Here is a 13073-nt window from a genome sequence, read left to right on the forward strand (position 1 = left end):
TGTTTGGACCCAGGACCTCCTCTTCTACCCCCATGCTGTGTGCAGACCTTGAGATGTGATTTCTTTGGAGTGTCTTCACATTACTCTTTTCCTCCCTCTCGTGTTAGAATGGATATTAAATTGACACAGGAGATTGCCATTTTGTTGGTCAAAAACAGTTGTATATTGACAGTTTTCTTATAGTTTAACCCTATTTTGAGCAAATGTTGTTTACTGGCTATATTCTAGGCATAATCACAACATGGGAAGGGAACTCATGTTTCCTCTATGTTTTAGTAGCACACTATTCTGTCAGTAGAAAGTGCTTCTGGATAGCTTACCTAAAGAGTTCTAACGGTTGTAAGATTCCATTTTCTGTCTTGTCTCCTTGACCTTGTTTTTTAAAGGTTTTTTTTTCTGTTTTTGTTTTTTTTAAAAAAACACTGTGCTATTCTGTATGAGAACAACCCAAACAAAACATAAGAGACTGACATACTAACAGATTCTCAGATTTTCAAAATAGTGGAAGTGGTATATCAGAGCGGTTAAGATTCCTTCTATATAAGAATAGGGAACAGTTCCTTTTCACTAAGTCTGTTTTGCAGACTGTCTTTTGAGCTTTGAAAAAAATCACACTACCTGATTTTTTCAGCACTTTCTAAGAAAAGAGTAAGTGGTACTTTCCAGGCTGTAGTAGTGTTAACACAAAGTTGAAGCTAACTGTAGTCTATGATACATGTTAATTAGAACACCAAACAGATGTTTTGATCAGATTTAACAGATGGATGACAGAAGTGAGATGATGAGAGGAGGAGGTAATACCAGTATTAGCTGAAAAGAGCAGAAAGGAGTGCAGCCTACTGGCTGCAGAAGTAGCAGCGGATCCGGAGTGGTGCTAGGAAATACAGAAGCACAGAGTGGATCGTAAGCATTTGGAAGGATGAGACGTGAACCCTGGGATAAGAAAGCTAACAGAAAATGATGGCTGTCAGGTACTGGGAGAAGTGTTTGTCCCGTTTCACAGTATATTTGTAAAATGATTCAGAGTAGACTTGAGTCTGGGGAGTGGGAAGTGCAGTCCAAAGCCTCTGTCCTTGGGACTTACGGAAGGCAATTTTACTGTAGTTCGAGGGAGGGATCTAAGTGTATATAATTATATTTCTGAACAGTGTCTGAATTTTACAGTTTTTAAAATTTATCAATTTTAGTGATATAAGCTAGTGATTTTCTGTCTTTCCTGCAGAGAAAAGATGGATGGGTGGGGGATAGAAAAGGGGGCTAGGTTTGATTTTATCTTTTAAGATTCTGACTCATATATAGTTTGGATCCACTGATTTGGGTCATTTTTACTATATACAGTCTTAATTTACGTAGATGCATTTAGGCTACAGCGAAGTAAAAATCAGTTTAGGTGCTCTGTACATAACATTGCACTCTGATGTTCATAGCAACATGATCCACAATAGCCAAATTATGGAAGCAGCCCAAGGGTCCATCGACTGATGATTGTGATATATTACTCAGCCATTAAAAAAAAAGATGGAATCCTGCCATTTGTAATGACATGGGTAGAGCATGAGAGTATTATACTAAGCAAAATCAGTCAGAGAAAGACAGATACTATATATGATATAATTTATACATGGAATTTAAGAAACAAAACAAATGGGGCACCTGGGTGGCTCAGTGGGTTAAAGCCTCTGCTTTCGGCTCAGGTCATGATCCCAGGGTCCTGGGATCAAGCCCCGCATCGGGCTCTCTGCTCAGCGGGGAGCCTGCTTCCTCCTCTCTCTCATTGCCTGCCTCTCTGCCTACTTGTGATCTCTATCTGTCAAATAAATAAATAAATAAAATCTTTTAAAAAAATTAAAAAAGAAAACAAACAAAACAAACGAGCAAAGGGACAAAAAAGAGAGGCAAACCAAGAAACAGACTCTTAACTATAGAGAACAAACCGATGGTCACCAGAGGAGAAGCGGGTGAGAGGATGTGTGATGGGGAATTAAGGGTACTTAATTAAGGGCACATCACACTTGTCATGAGTACCAAGTAATGTATGGAAGTGTTGGATCACTATATCAAAACAACATAACACTATATCATAACATCTGAAACTTAGATTACACTGTATGTTAACTGGAATTTAAGTAAAAACTTAAAAAATATTTTAGCAATCAAAAAGAGTATTGCATTGTTTAGGAACCATTCCTTCCATCCATCAGTCCATCCATCCATCCATTATCTGACTAAATAGAATTTAAGCATACAAAGCTGCTTTTGTTGACACGCCATGATCAGTATTAGGAAATTAATCAGATTTGGCCAGTTGGTAATAAATGCTTTTTTAAACTTGAGAAATGCTCATTAACTTTTGTGAGCCACTAGGATTAAATTTAGGATCAGTAGCTTCTATAGTTGTGAATGTTTTCAGTTCTCTGTATCGTGGAAATTCTACGGCAGTGACAGGAGAGATGAAGGTGGTACCTAAGAAGAAGAAGAAAAAAACCAAGTTCCCAAAGCATGGCTCAGGGATACTTGGGAGCCCTGAGACTCTTGGAAGAGGCTCACAAAGTCAGAGCAATTTTTAAAATAATACTGTGATGCAGTTTGTCTCTTTTCTGTTATTCTCTCATGAGTAGGCAGTGGTGTTTAATAGGGATTACCTGACTATTGGTAATGTCAGTGTTCCCGAGGGTTGATGTAGTGTGTATTTGTCTATTCTTGTCTTTTTAAAATGTCTGCTTTAATTGCTACTACAATAAATATTGGTAAATATAATCTATATATAAAAACTCCTTGAGATTCTCAGTGTTTAAGAGTGTGAAGGGATTCTGAAGCCAAAAGTATGAGAACTAGGAGCCCCCGCCCCCTCCAAAAAAATCATAGTAGGCTGAGCTAGAGCATTATTTAAAGGAAACAAATTATGGAAATTGACAAATAGTACCTACTTTATTATAAAATTATTCAAATAGAACAGACATTAAAACTTGAAATTCATAAGATCTCTTACTCAAAAGTAATGCTACTAATAGTATGAAATAAATCTTTCTAGACTGAACTTTATGTATTGGAAAAAATTATATTGTGCTACATATACTGTTCTGTGGTTTACTGTTTTAAAATTAACAGTATATTTAAACTATTAATATCTGTAGATATGACTTATTTTAATCATACAGGCATTTTGTTGATTGGGTGTGGTGTAAATTAACTTGTTTAACCTTTTTAGTGATTACTTAGGTTGTTTCCAAATAAAAAGCAATGATGAAAAATTCCTAAGCAAAACACTAGCCAGTAGAATCCATTACTTTAAAAAGAATCAGTATTTTGCAAGAATAATACGTGATAACAAAAGGATACCTCTTAGGAATGCAAGTATGGTTTGATTGTTTATATTAATAATGGAAAGGGGGTTAGGAAATCCCTGTGATCATCTCATTAGGGTGCTGAATAAGCATTCAGTCAGCTTCCATTCCTAAGAGAACAAAAACTTTTAGCAAAATAGGAGAAGGTGGATAATTGGAACCAAGAACCAGCACCATGTGTGATGTAAAACTAAGAGGAGTCCCATAGAAGTAAACATTTGTGTTTGCATTAGAGCTCCACCAGCTGGGTCTCAGTGAGTGTGTTGTTTATGGCCTCATGTCGTCTCAGCATCTTTATTTCAAAAGCAAAATACAGATACTAGTCTGTCTGCAGTCCTAGGGCTGTTAGGAGAATTCTGTGAAATGTATGTAAAAATCCTTAGCGCCCAGTAAGATTCCACATGGCTTAGGAGAAAATCTGTTACTAAAGGAAGGGAAAATTTGGAAGCAAATATTGTAAGAAAATGAAATGCCTTAGGTTCTATTCTTCCTTTTTTCTTTCTTAAATAATGAGTTCTGTTGTGCTATGTACTTGCATTAATCACTGTAACTTCCAAGATCTCTTTTAGAATTCTAGTTAAAACACTCAGATGGAGTCAGTATAGCACAGTGTTAAGATATGGACTCTGGAGCCAGAGTTGCTTGGTTCAGATATTGGTGCTGCCACTTTCTAACTTTGTAATGGTATCTTTACTTAGCTTTGTTGTGCCTTGGTGTTCTCAGGGTGGGAGTGGGGGAGACAATAATTTCTCTAGATCAGTCATACAGTGCAGTTGTTAGGTTTAAATATAAAGTGTCACTTCATAATATAAAGTCATCAGCATCGTGCCTTCTATGTAAGTAGAACTATACAAACAATAGTTATTGCTATGCTGACAACTTGGCTAAATTAATTTTTTTAATTACGAAATAAACAAATGTTCATTTTAGAAGAAAGAAATTTTAGATAAACCATAAAGGGGGGGGGCAAACAGGAGCATTCTAAGACTCCTACCCCTCAGGCAAAGTTAACAGTGTAATTTTGCTGTGTATTTTTCTAGACTTTATAGTGCCCGTAAAGAAGTCCTTCCTGTTTCCCTCTCTTTCCCATTGCTGTTTTTCTAGTCTGTCTGTCTTTGTTCTGTCATCTGATCAACAGATTCCGAGCACATGCTGCATTTTAGGTGCTGTGCTGTGACACTTGGATTACAGCGGTGAGCAACGACATGGATCTTGTCCTTGTGGAGCTTAGAGTCTAGTGGGAGAAACAGATTTTCTATCCAAATAACACAGAGCTGGTTGTAAGCTGAGAGATTTTCTGTAAGGAAGTACATAGGGAGGGCTGTTGAAAGGCTGTCCTGACAGACTCCGTCTAATCTGGGTGTGTGTCCTGATGTTGGCATACCTCTACCAGCTAGAATAAGAACTGAACAGAGCACTGTAGTTATATAAAAATATATCAGAATATCAGCACATGTGATTATACACAAGTAAATTCTCATAAGTGAAAAATCTATTTGCAGTTCACATCATCATATATATGAGGCTGACTTAATGTAGAGCTGCTGTAGATAGATACCAAAGACTAAATGGAAAATGAGAAAAGATTATGAATAGATGGCTCTTAGAAGCACAAATGGCTCTTAGAAGTAAAAAAGAAGCTCAACTCAAAATAAGGGAAGTGTAGTTCACAACTATAATGGGATTTTTTCACCTATCGGGTTGGCAGAGATCAGAGTTACAGCACTGTGTGTGCAAGGTTGAGGGGAACCAAGTGCACTGATACATGTATGTGCATGCATCGGTAGGTAGGCAGCTTCTGTGGGAGACGTTTTTGTCAGTGTGACAGAAATCATAAATGCACTTTCCCTTTGACCACAAAATATCACTTCTAGGAGTCGTTCTGTAGATATTTACTGGAGCATTATTTGTAGTCATAAAAGATTGGAAACAATTTAAACGTCTGTTGCTAGGGTGGGTACTAGTTAAATAAATAATGAGCCTTCATATCATACGCTTCATTATCAGTTATGATACCTTCATGTCATGGTAGCTTTGCGTGTTCTGATATGTTTGAAATAGTCACCAAGGGAATTATGTGACAGCTGGTACAGAATTGTGTGGATGGCATGCCACCATTTCTGGGAAAATTTTTAAAATACATACTTGGTTATGTGTAGACTTGGTGCAAGTACAAGCAAGAGATGGGCAACAGTGGTTCCCTCTAAATAGGGGAACAGGTAAGAAAGAGACACGTTTTTCTTCCTGTGAATTTGCATGTTGATTATTTTAAAAATGTGAAATGGGCTTTTAAAAATCATAGGGCCGTCAGTGAATACAAGTGAAATGTGTAGCAGTCTTGATAGAGATAAATTCTGGTTTGAATTTTTTCATTTTGATTTTCTCATAAGATCTTTTTAGGCTTTTATGAGTGATTCTTGCCTTTGAGGCTTTATTCTCCTTTCTGAAAAGTTTCCCCCTGTTGTCTTCTCTGTCCTGTAGTTAGGGAAAATGAGGTTGACAATCCCGTGCCGTGCAGTGACTTGTACACATCTGCAGTGTTTTGATGCTGCCCTTTATCTGCAAATGAATGAGAAGAAGCCCACCTGGATCTGTCCCGTGTGTGATAAAAAGGCTGCCTATGAAAGTCTCATTTTAGATGGGTAAGTGTATCCCAGCCTACGTGTTAGCTTATGTAAACAGCCAGTACAGCCTCATATCCATTTTAGTCTAGGGTTGTGTTATTCTTTGTATTTATTGTTGGGTTTCTGTACTGTTAGGTTTGTTAAACTCAGAGGGGCATTGGTCTGTTGTTTTCTTGTAGTGTCTTTGTTTTATTTTTGTTTTAAGATTTTATTTACTTGTGTATTTTAGACAGCATTAGCATGGGTTGTGGGGAGAAAGGCAGAGAGAGAGAGGATCTCTCAAGCAGACTCCGTGCTGAACATGGAGCCCTGCACGGGGCCCAATCCCACGACCCGTGAGATCCTGACCTAAGCCAAAACCAAGACTCAGACGCTCAACCCACTGAGCCACCCAGGCATCCAGGCATCCCCTTTGTCTCCTTTTAATACCACCGTAATGTTGACCTCATGCAAATGAGTTGGGAAGTGGTGGTATCATGTCTTCACAAATATTTGTTGGAATTCCCTTGTGAAGATGTTTGGGACTGGGCTTTTCTTTGTGGTAAAGTTTTTAACTATAAATTCATTTTCTTTAATATACGTGGGTTTCTTCAGGTTATCGATTTCTTTTGGAGCCTTAGTGTGGCTAGAAGTTTGTCGATTTTATTGATCTTAAAGCCCCAGCTTTTTGTTTTCATTGATTTTTTGTTTTTTTTCTATTTCATTTGATTCTTTTCTTTGTTATTTCCCTTTTCATGTTTAATTTTTTTTCTGGTTTCATTAGGTAGAAGCTGAGGTCATTGATTTGAGTTCTTTTTTAATGTAGGAAGATTAGTGCTATAAATTTTCTTCCAAGTACTGCTTTAGCTATATTCCACAAATTTTATTATACTTTCCTTTTTGTTCAGTTCTAAATACTTTCTAATTTATGTTTATGGGTTTTTTTTGTTTTTTTTTTTTTTTTTTTTTGGTCTCATTGGTTGTTTTGTTTAGTTTCCAAATATTGGCATTTTCCATATATTTTTCTGAAGATGATTTCAAATTTCACTATGGGCATAGAACATAATTTTTATGCAGAGTTATTTAAATTTTTTCATGTCCCTAATCCTCCTTTTCCCTACCCTGATGATCCATTTATCTTGAGAATAAGCTTATAGATTATTTTTTGTATAATAACCTTTATATTTCCTTATGTTTGTTTTGTATGTTGTGTTAGAAATTGTTCTTACTGGCCAATCCCAGTTAGGAGGCTCCAGGTATCTTTCTGTTTAGTCATTGATTTCTTAGATGATACTCAGTACGTCACTTATGTTGTTCATTAAAGATCTGAAACCTAGGAGGAGGGGATGTAATAGTTGTTGTAAAATGTGAAGTATTGAAACACCAAACAAAAAAAGATAGCATTATTTTCATCTCCAAGGCAGTATATGTATTACTTTGTTAGTTCACCATTGAACAAAGCCATTGATTACATTTATGCACTTTTTAATTGGTTCATAGGCTTTTTATGGAAATTCTCAATGACTGTTCTGATGTGGATGAGATCAAATTCCAAGAGGATGGCACTTGGTGTCCAATGAGACCGAAGAAAGAAGCTATGAAAGTGTCCAGCCAGCCATGTACAAAAATAGAAAGTATGTGCAGAATGGCTCCAGAGAGCAAAGCAATGAGACTCCTACAGTGTTGTTTTTATTGTTAACCTTGGCCGCTAGAACTACATTTGGAGCTCAGTTTGCGAACTTTATCTTTTGATCATCTGTTATATATGTAATTTCCCCCGAATGATTTTTACTCTTTCCTTCAGAAATGTGCTAAAGTTTATATTATCTTCTAATTAGCTTTTTCATAATATATTTTTATATGTAAAGTAAATGAAACAATCATCTCAAGTTATTTTAATATATGGTGTTTGTTACAAAATGAAAAGTTATAAACGACATTTTTATGGACGATATTTCAGGATTCTTTGTAGAGTACCTTTTGAGGGAACTGCCAGTAGAGGTGTGCTTAAAGAGGCTGAATCCGTCAGTGGAGGGTTGGGGCAGGTGCTCACAGGTCAGTTGCTAAAAAAGTGAACAGATTGTTTCCATTTCTTTATGGGAAGGAATTTGACCATTGCCTTGGTTACCTAGGACTCAGCTCCCTCTACCCAGCCACACTGAGTGGAGAAACTTAGGGCAGTTCCGTTAATTGAAACCTGTAGGTGAACTTAAAGTTTTCTTTTTATCTGATATGGTCTACTCACTACATTTATGCTTGGTGCTGATTATGTTTGACACACTACCAGTGTAATGAATAATAGGTACTCGAGTAAAAAGTGAAAGATTCGTTCTCCTGGGGCACCTGGCTGGCTCATTCAGTATGAATGAAACTCTTGATCTGAAGGTCCTAAGTTCAAGCCCCACATTGGGTGTGGAACCTAATTTAAAAAAATTCATTCTCCTGTGATTGTTACTGAACCTACAGGTAGAATTAGGGTCAAGGTTTCCCTCATCTTTGAGAATAACAGTGATAATAGTTGATTAGTTGCTCCTTTTCCATTATCAGCCAGCATTAGTTTTCTGTTAAAGAGATTACAGGGCATAACATAATTTCTGTGAACTGGTGTGTTAACATATAGTATATGAGGGCAGAAAGGAGGACCTAAGTGATTAATAGATAGTTGATAAGAAAAGCTTTAAATGTCTGAATAATTTAAGAGAAGTTTGGAGTTTTTTCAGCTCATGAAGGTTTAAAATTTTATCAGGTTCTGGCTTATGGTGAGGGGCCTGTACATTATCCTGACATGAGTACTGTTGCTTTGCTAGAGTGAAAGTATCTGATTCTGACTTAACAGTGCCACACATCTGTGAGAATACACAGCCCGTGAAGCCACTTACTCTTGCCTGTGGCTGAGATTGGACCCCTGACCCTAGGCTGCCTATAAAATGTTTACCTAGGGAGGCAGGCAGTGTGAGCAGTAGGATCTGAGCGCGTCTTCTGGCAGTCCGGGGGACATAAGAACATGCTGTCCGAAGGAGGCTTTGACGCTCTGGACATGCATAGAGTTTATTTTTTGTCCCCAGATTAAGCAGTCACTTTATAGACAAACATCTGGAGTTAAGGAGTTTGTCTGTATCCATTGGGCAGAGTATGTGTCTTTACTGGTTGTATATTCTCCTGGACTTGCTGCACAATTAAGACTTAAGGTTAGAGTTTATTTGTGTCCCACCTTTGATTTTTTTTTTTTCTTTTACTTCTCTTCCCCACATCAGGTTCAAGTGTCCTCACTAAGCCTTGTTCGGTGACTGTAGCCAATGAGACAAGCAAGAAGAAAGTAGATGTTATTGACCTAACAATAGAAAGCTCTTCTGATGAAGAGGAAGACCCTCCTGCCAAAAGGAAATGCATCTTTATGTCAGAAACACAAAGCAGCCCAACCAAAGGGTTTGTTAATTTATAGTTCACTATTGTTTATTATACTTGGAACTAACTGTTTTCGGTACAGGTTTGTAAGTGTCTCTGACAGTTGCATAACCATAGAAGGCTATTTTCATTTGCCTTTGTTCAGTTGAAATATTTTCAAGAAAGCATCTTGTTTAAAGGAGAGAAAATTTTGATGAAGAAATTATTAACATCTTCGGGAAGTAAGAGTTGAAGTCTTCTCATGTCTAAGTATTTATTTCCTATTTGATTCTTTTTTGTCATTTTTCTGGAACCTATATTTGACATCACAGCCAGCATGAGTAAGCCTAGCATAAAAATGGAGTGTGGCATTGGGAATCTGACAAGTGTGGGTTCCAGTTTTGATACCATTGCTTACTAGTACCCGGATCTTGACTAATAGACTTATGTGAGCCTCCTTTTTCTACTTTGTAAAATGGGGTTAAATAATACCTACCTCAGAGGATGATTGTCCGGTTTCAATAAGAGAGAGAGCTTAGGCTCAGTGTCAGGCATGTGCTAGTCTCTTAGTAAAAATTGGTTGCCTTCCTATTTCATCCTCTCCAGGGCAAACTGTGGGCAAGTAAATGCATTCTAGCATGTCATGTTTTATGACTCATATGGCAGAAGCTGTTGCTGTCTTATGTAGTAAGTGATAGCTTTAAGTATCTGTCAACTGGTGCTTCTTAGAAATTTTGGAACCTGCAAGATAGTAGCAGAGGGTTTTTGTTACCTTCCATCAACATACTGTATTAGACTTGGGTGTGCCAGTCTTGTCCTTGGGGCCTCTCTCAGCGCACTTATTTTTTCTGTAATTTATATGCCATAAAATTTTCCCATCTTAACTATTAAGTTGCCCGGTTTATTGATTTTAGTGAATTCAGAGAGTTGCCCAGTTCTCATCACAATTCAGCTGTAGAATATTTCCAACACCTAGTAAACATCTCTCATGTTTACTTGCAGTTAATCCCCATTCACACCCCAAATCTAGGCAACTGTTTATCTTCTTACCATCTCTATGATTTGTCTGTTCCAGACATTTTATGTAATTGGAATTATACTCTCAGTGTATTTTGGCCTAAAAGGACTAGAAGTTATAGCTATCCAGCTCATTCCATGAAGTCAACTTAATTCCTAATACCCAAATGAGATTTACACATTAACAACCATGCAGAATGAAGCTGCTTCACTTTTGAAAGGCCAATGAAAATTCTGAATTCAGTCTTAGAAAATCATTTAAGTATATATTAAAATGGTATCCATTACTACAAAGTGTAGGGTTCATCCAGGAATGCTTTATTGTTAGGAAATATGTTGATAAAATGGATTGTGTAATAAGGATAACTATGTAGTCATCTTAATGGATTCTGGAAAGGTATTTAGTTCATTAGTAGCCATTCCTGAGAGAAACTCTTTGAAATACCAGAATTCACTTAAGGTTTGAAGGGTTTACCACTGAAGTTGATTTATTCTTAGGCTGCATTAATGAAAGAGGCATAGTGTCCAGGATATATACCTACACTAGTTTTATTCTGTTTAAGGCTAGATGATTTTTATTTAATATCACTCTAGTCAGTGTTGATCATGAGCCGATGGGAGCAGGGTGGTAAATAGTGCATCCTGTAGCACGATGGATGGATGGATGGGTCTACGGACTGACGCTGTTAAGCCAGGACAAGAGAAGATGTGAATATGTGAATATCTTGTAGTTCTTAAAAGGGAATCATTGACTAAGTGGATTAAGTTTATTCTGTGTAATAAAATTTGGGAGATCTAAATACAGTGGAGGGAAGATACATGGAAAGACTTTCAGCTGGAGCTGAACACTAGGAAAGTTGATGTTTGGTGCTAAAATCACATTTTCTTTATTGAGGTAGAATCAATTCCCCCTGTCCCAGTGGGTGTCATGGAGACTCATGCTATGGATATATTATCTCTGTATTCCCTTCCAACTCTTAATGCTTTTCTGGTTTTGTTCTTGGTCATCCTTTTTGTATTGTCTTGTGGCTCAGCATCTAGAATTTTCATGGTTTTCTTCTGCTGTGTAAGTTTATCGTGGGACTTCTTGGTCAATGATAGTAAGCAAATGAGAAAGAATAGAGAATGAGAAACCAGAAAAACTTGCTTTCAGTTACATTCCAGAGAGCAGTTATTTTTTTTTTTTAAGATTTTATTTATTTATTCGTCAGAGCGAGCGATAGTGCACAGGCAGTGGCAGGCAGAGGCGGAGAGAGAAGCAGGCTCCCTGCCGAGCAAGGAGCCTGACACCGGACTCGATCCCAGGACCCTGGGATCATGACCCCAGCCAAAGGCAGTGGCTTAACCGACTGAGCCACCCAGGGATCCCAAGAGAGCAGTTATTTTTGAGGAGGTATTGTTTTAGTAAAAATTGTTTTTTGTTTTTTTAAGATTGATTGATTTACTTTAGTGCACGTGAGCTGGGGAAGGGGCCAAGGGAAAGGGAGAGAGAATCCCAAGCAAACTCCTTGCCTGAACACAGATCCTGACATGGGGCTTGATCCCACAACCCTAAGATCATGACCTGAGCCAAAACCACGAATCAGACATTCAACCCACTGAGCCACCCAGGCACCCTTAGAAATTGTTTTTAAAAACAATTTCACAGTTGTTTTATAATCAAGAGGTAGAATGCATTCCACTTAGACCGAGGCTTCTGTTAACATTTTGATGGTAATCCTTCTAGCCTCCCTCCTTGAATACATACTCTAGTCCTTAATTGTGGTCATAATCGTAGTTATCAGAAGAGACTGGCACATTAATCTAAGACTTTTAGAAAAACCTCTAATATTTTTCTACAATATAAGTTAATTTTAAATACTATGTCCCCACCCCATTCCCTGAATCACTGAATGATTACTTTGTCACTAATAAGGTATTCTAAAGACGGGCATAGACAAGTATAGAGAACTTGTGTGGATTAAGACTCATTAGAAATTGGTAACAAAATTGGATCTTTTTTATGTTTGTATGATAAAGTGGGAGCACACAGGGAATTTCAGGTTTATGGATAAAAATTAAAGTTACTGAACTGTTAATCATTTTCAGACATCTAAGCCTGGGCCAATTATGATGAATTCAGTGATCTAGTACATGGTCTAGAATACTAATATTTGCTCTCCAGCAGTGTTCCAGCTTTATCTTTGTGGTAAGGCTGGTTCCAGTTTACCTTTGTGCTGGGATGTTAGGGATAAAGCTACAAAAATTTAAAATATATATGTACATGTGCATAATATATACCTATGCCTGTGTATTTGCCAATCCTGTGAGAAGGCAGTAACAAGTTACAAACTTTACATTTTTTCTGTCACTTTATAGTATCACATTTTTATACTCACAAGTCCATTAGATAAAGCCATTTGCATTTCTCCTTATTGCTCCATATTTATAAATACATCTGTTTTTTTGGATAGACGTTAGAATCATTTACCTTTTTGAATGTAGTCCTTGTGAATATTCTGATTAAAACCAAAATCTGCTACCAATGCATAATTTGATAATGGTCACAAATGACTATCCATTCTGTAAAAATAGAATTTGTGTTAATGGTTGCAAAGTTCAGGCAAAAGAAATTAATCTACACAAAATAGTTTTAGTTTTTCAGATGTTTGCTAAGATTTTAGATGTTGATCTAATAATTTGTACCCTCATAGGATTTTGACATTTTCACCTTTTCTGACCATCA

At 37.1% G+C, this 13073-nt stretch overlaps 1 protein-coding gene across 8 annotated transcripts in view; it reads left to right on the plus strand.

Annotated features, from left to right (window-relative positions):
* Positions 1–13073, plus strand: part of PIAS2 (protein inhibitor of activated STAT 2) — a 90694-nt gene that overhangs the window by 62819 nt on the left and 14802 nt on the right. For all 8 annotated transcript variants that reach the window (XR_009345746.1, XM_059138779.1, XM_059138785.1 and 5 more), the window contains 3 exons: positions 5826–5986; positions 7448–7581; positions 9202–9373. Coding sequence is in view for 7 of the 8 variants with exons in the window: in XM_059138779.1 (XP_058994762.1) it covers positions 5826–5986; positions 7448–7581; positions 9202–9373 (467 nt within the window). In the remaining variant the exon portion in view is untranslated. The remainder of the gene's footprint in view (positions 1–5825; positions 5987–7447; positions 7582–9201; positions 9374–13073) is intronic.

This window comes from Mustela lutreola, chromosome 11 (genome assembly GCF_030435805.1).
Source record: "Mustela lutreola isolate mMusLut2 chromosome 11, mMusLut2.pri, whole genome shotgun sequence".
Classification (NCBI taxonomy): domain Eukaryota; kingdom Metazoa; phylum Chordata; class Mammalia; order Carnivora; family Mustelidae; genus Mustela; species Mustela lutreola.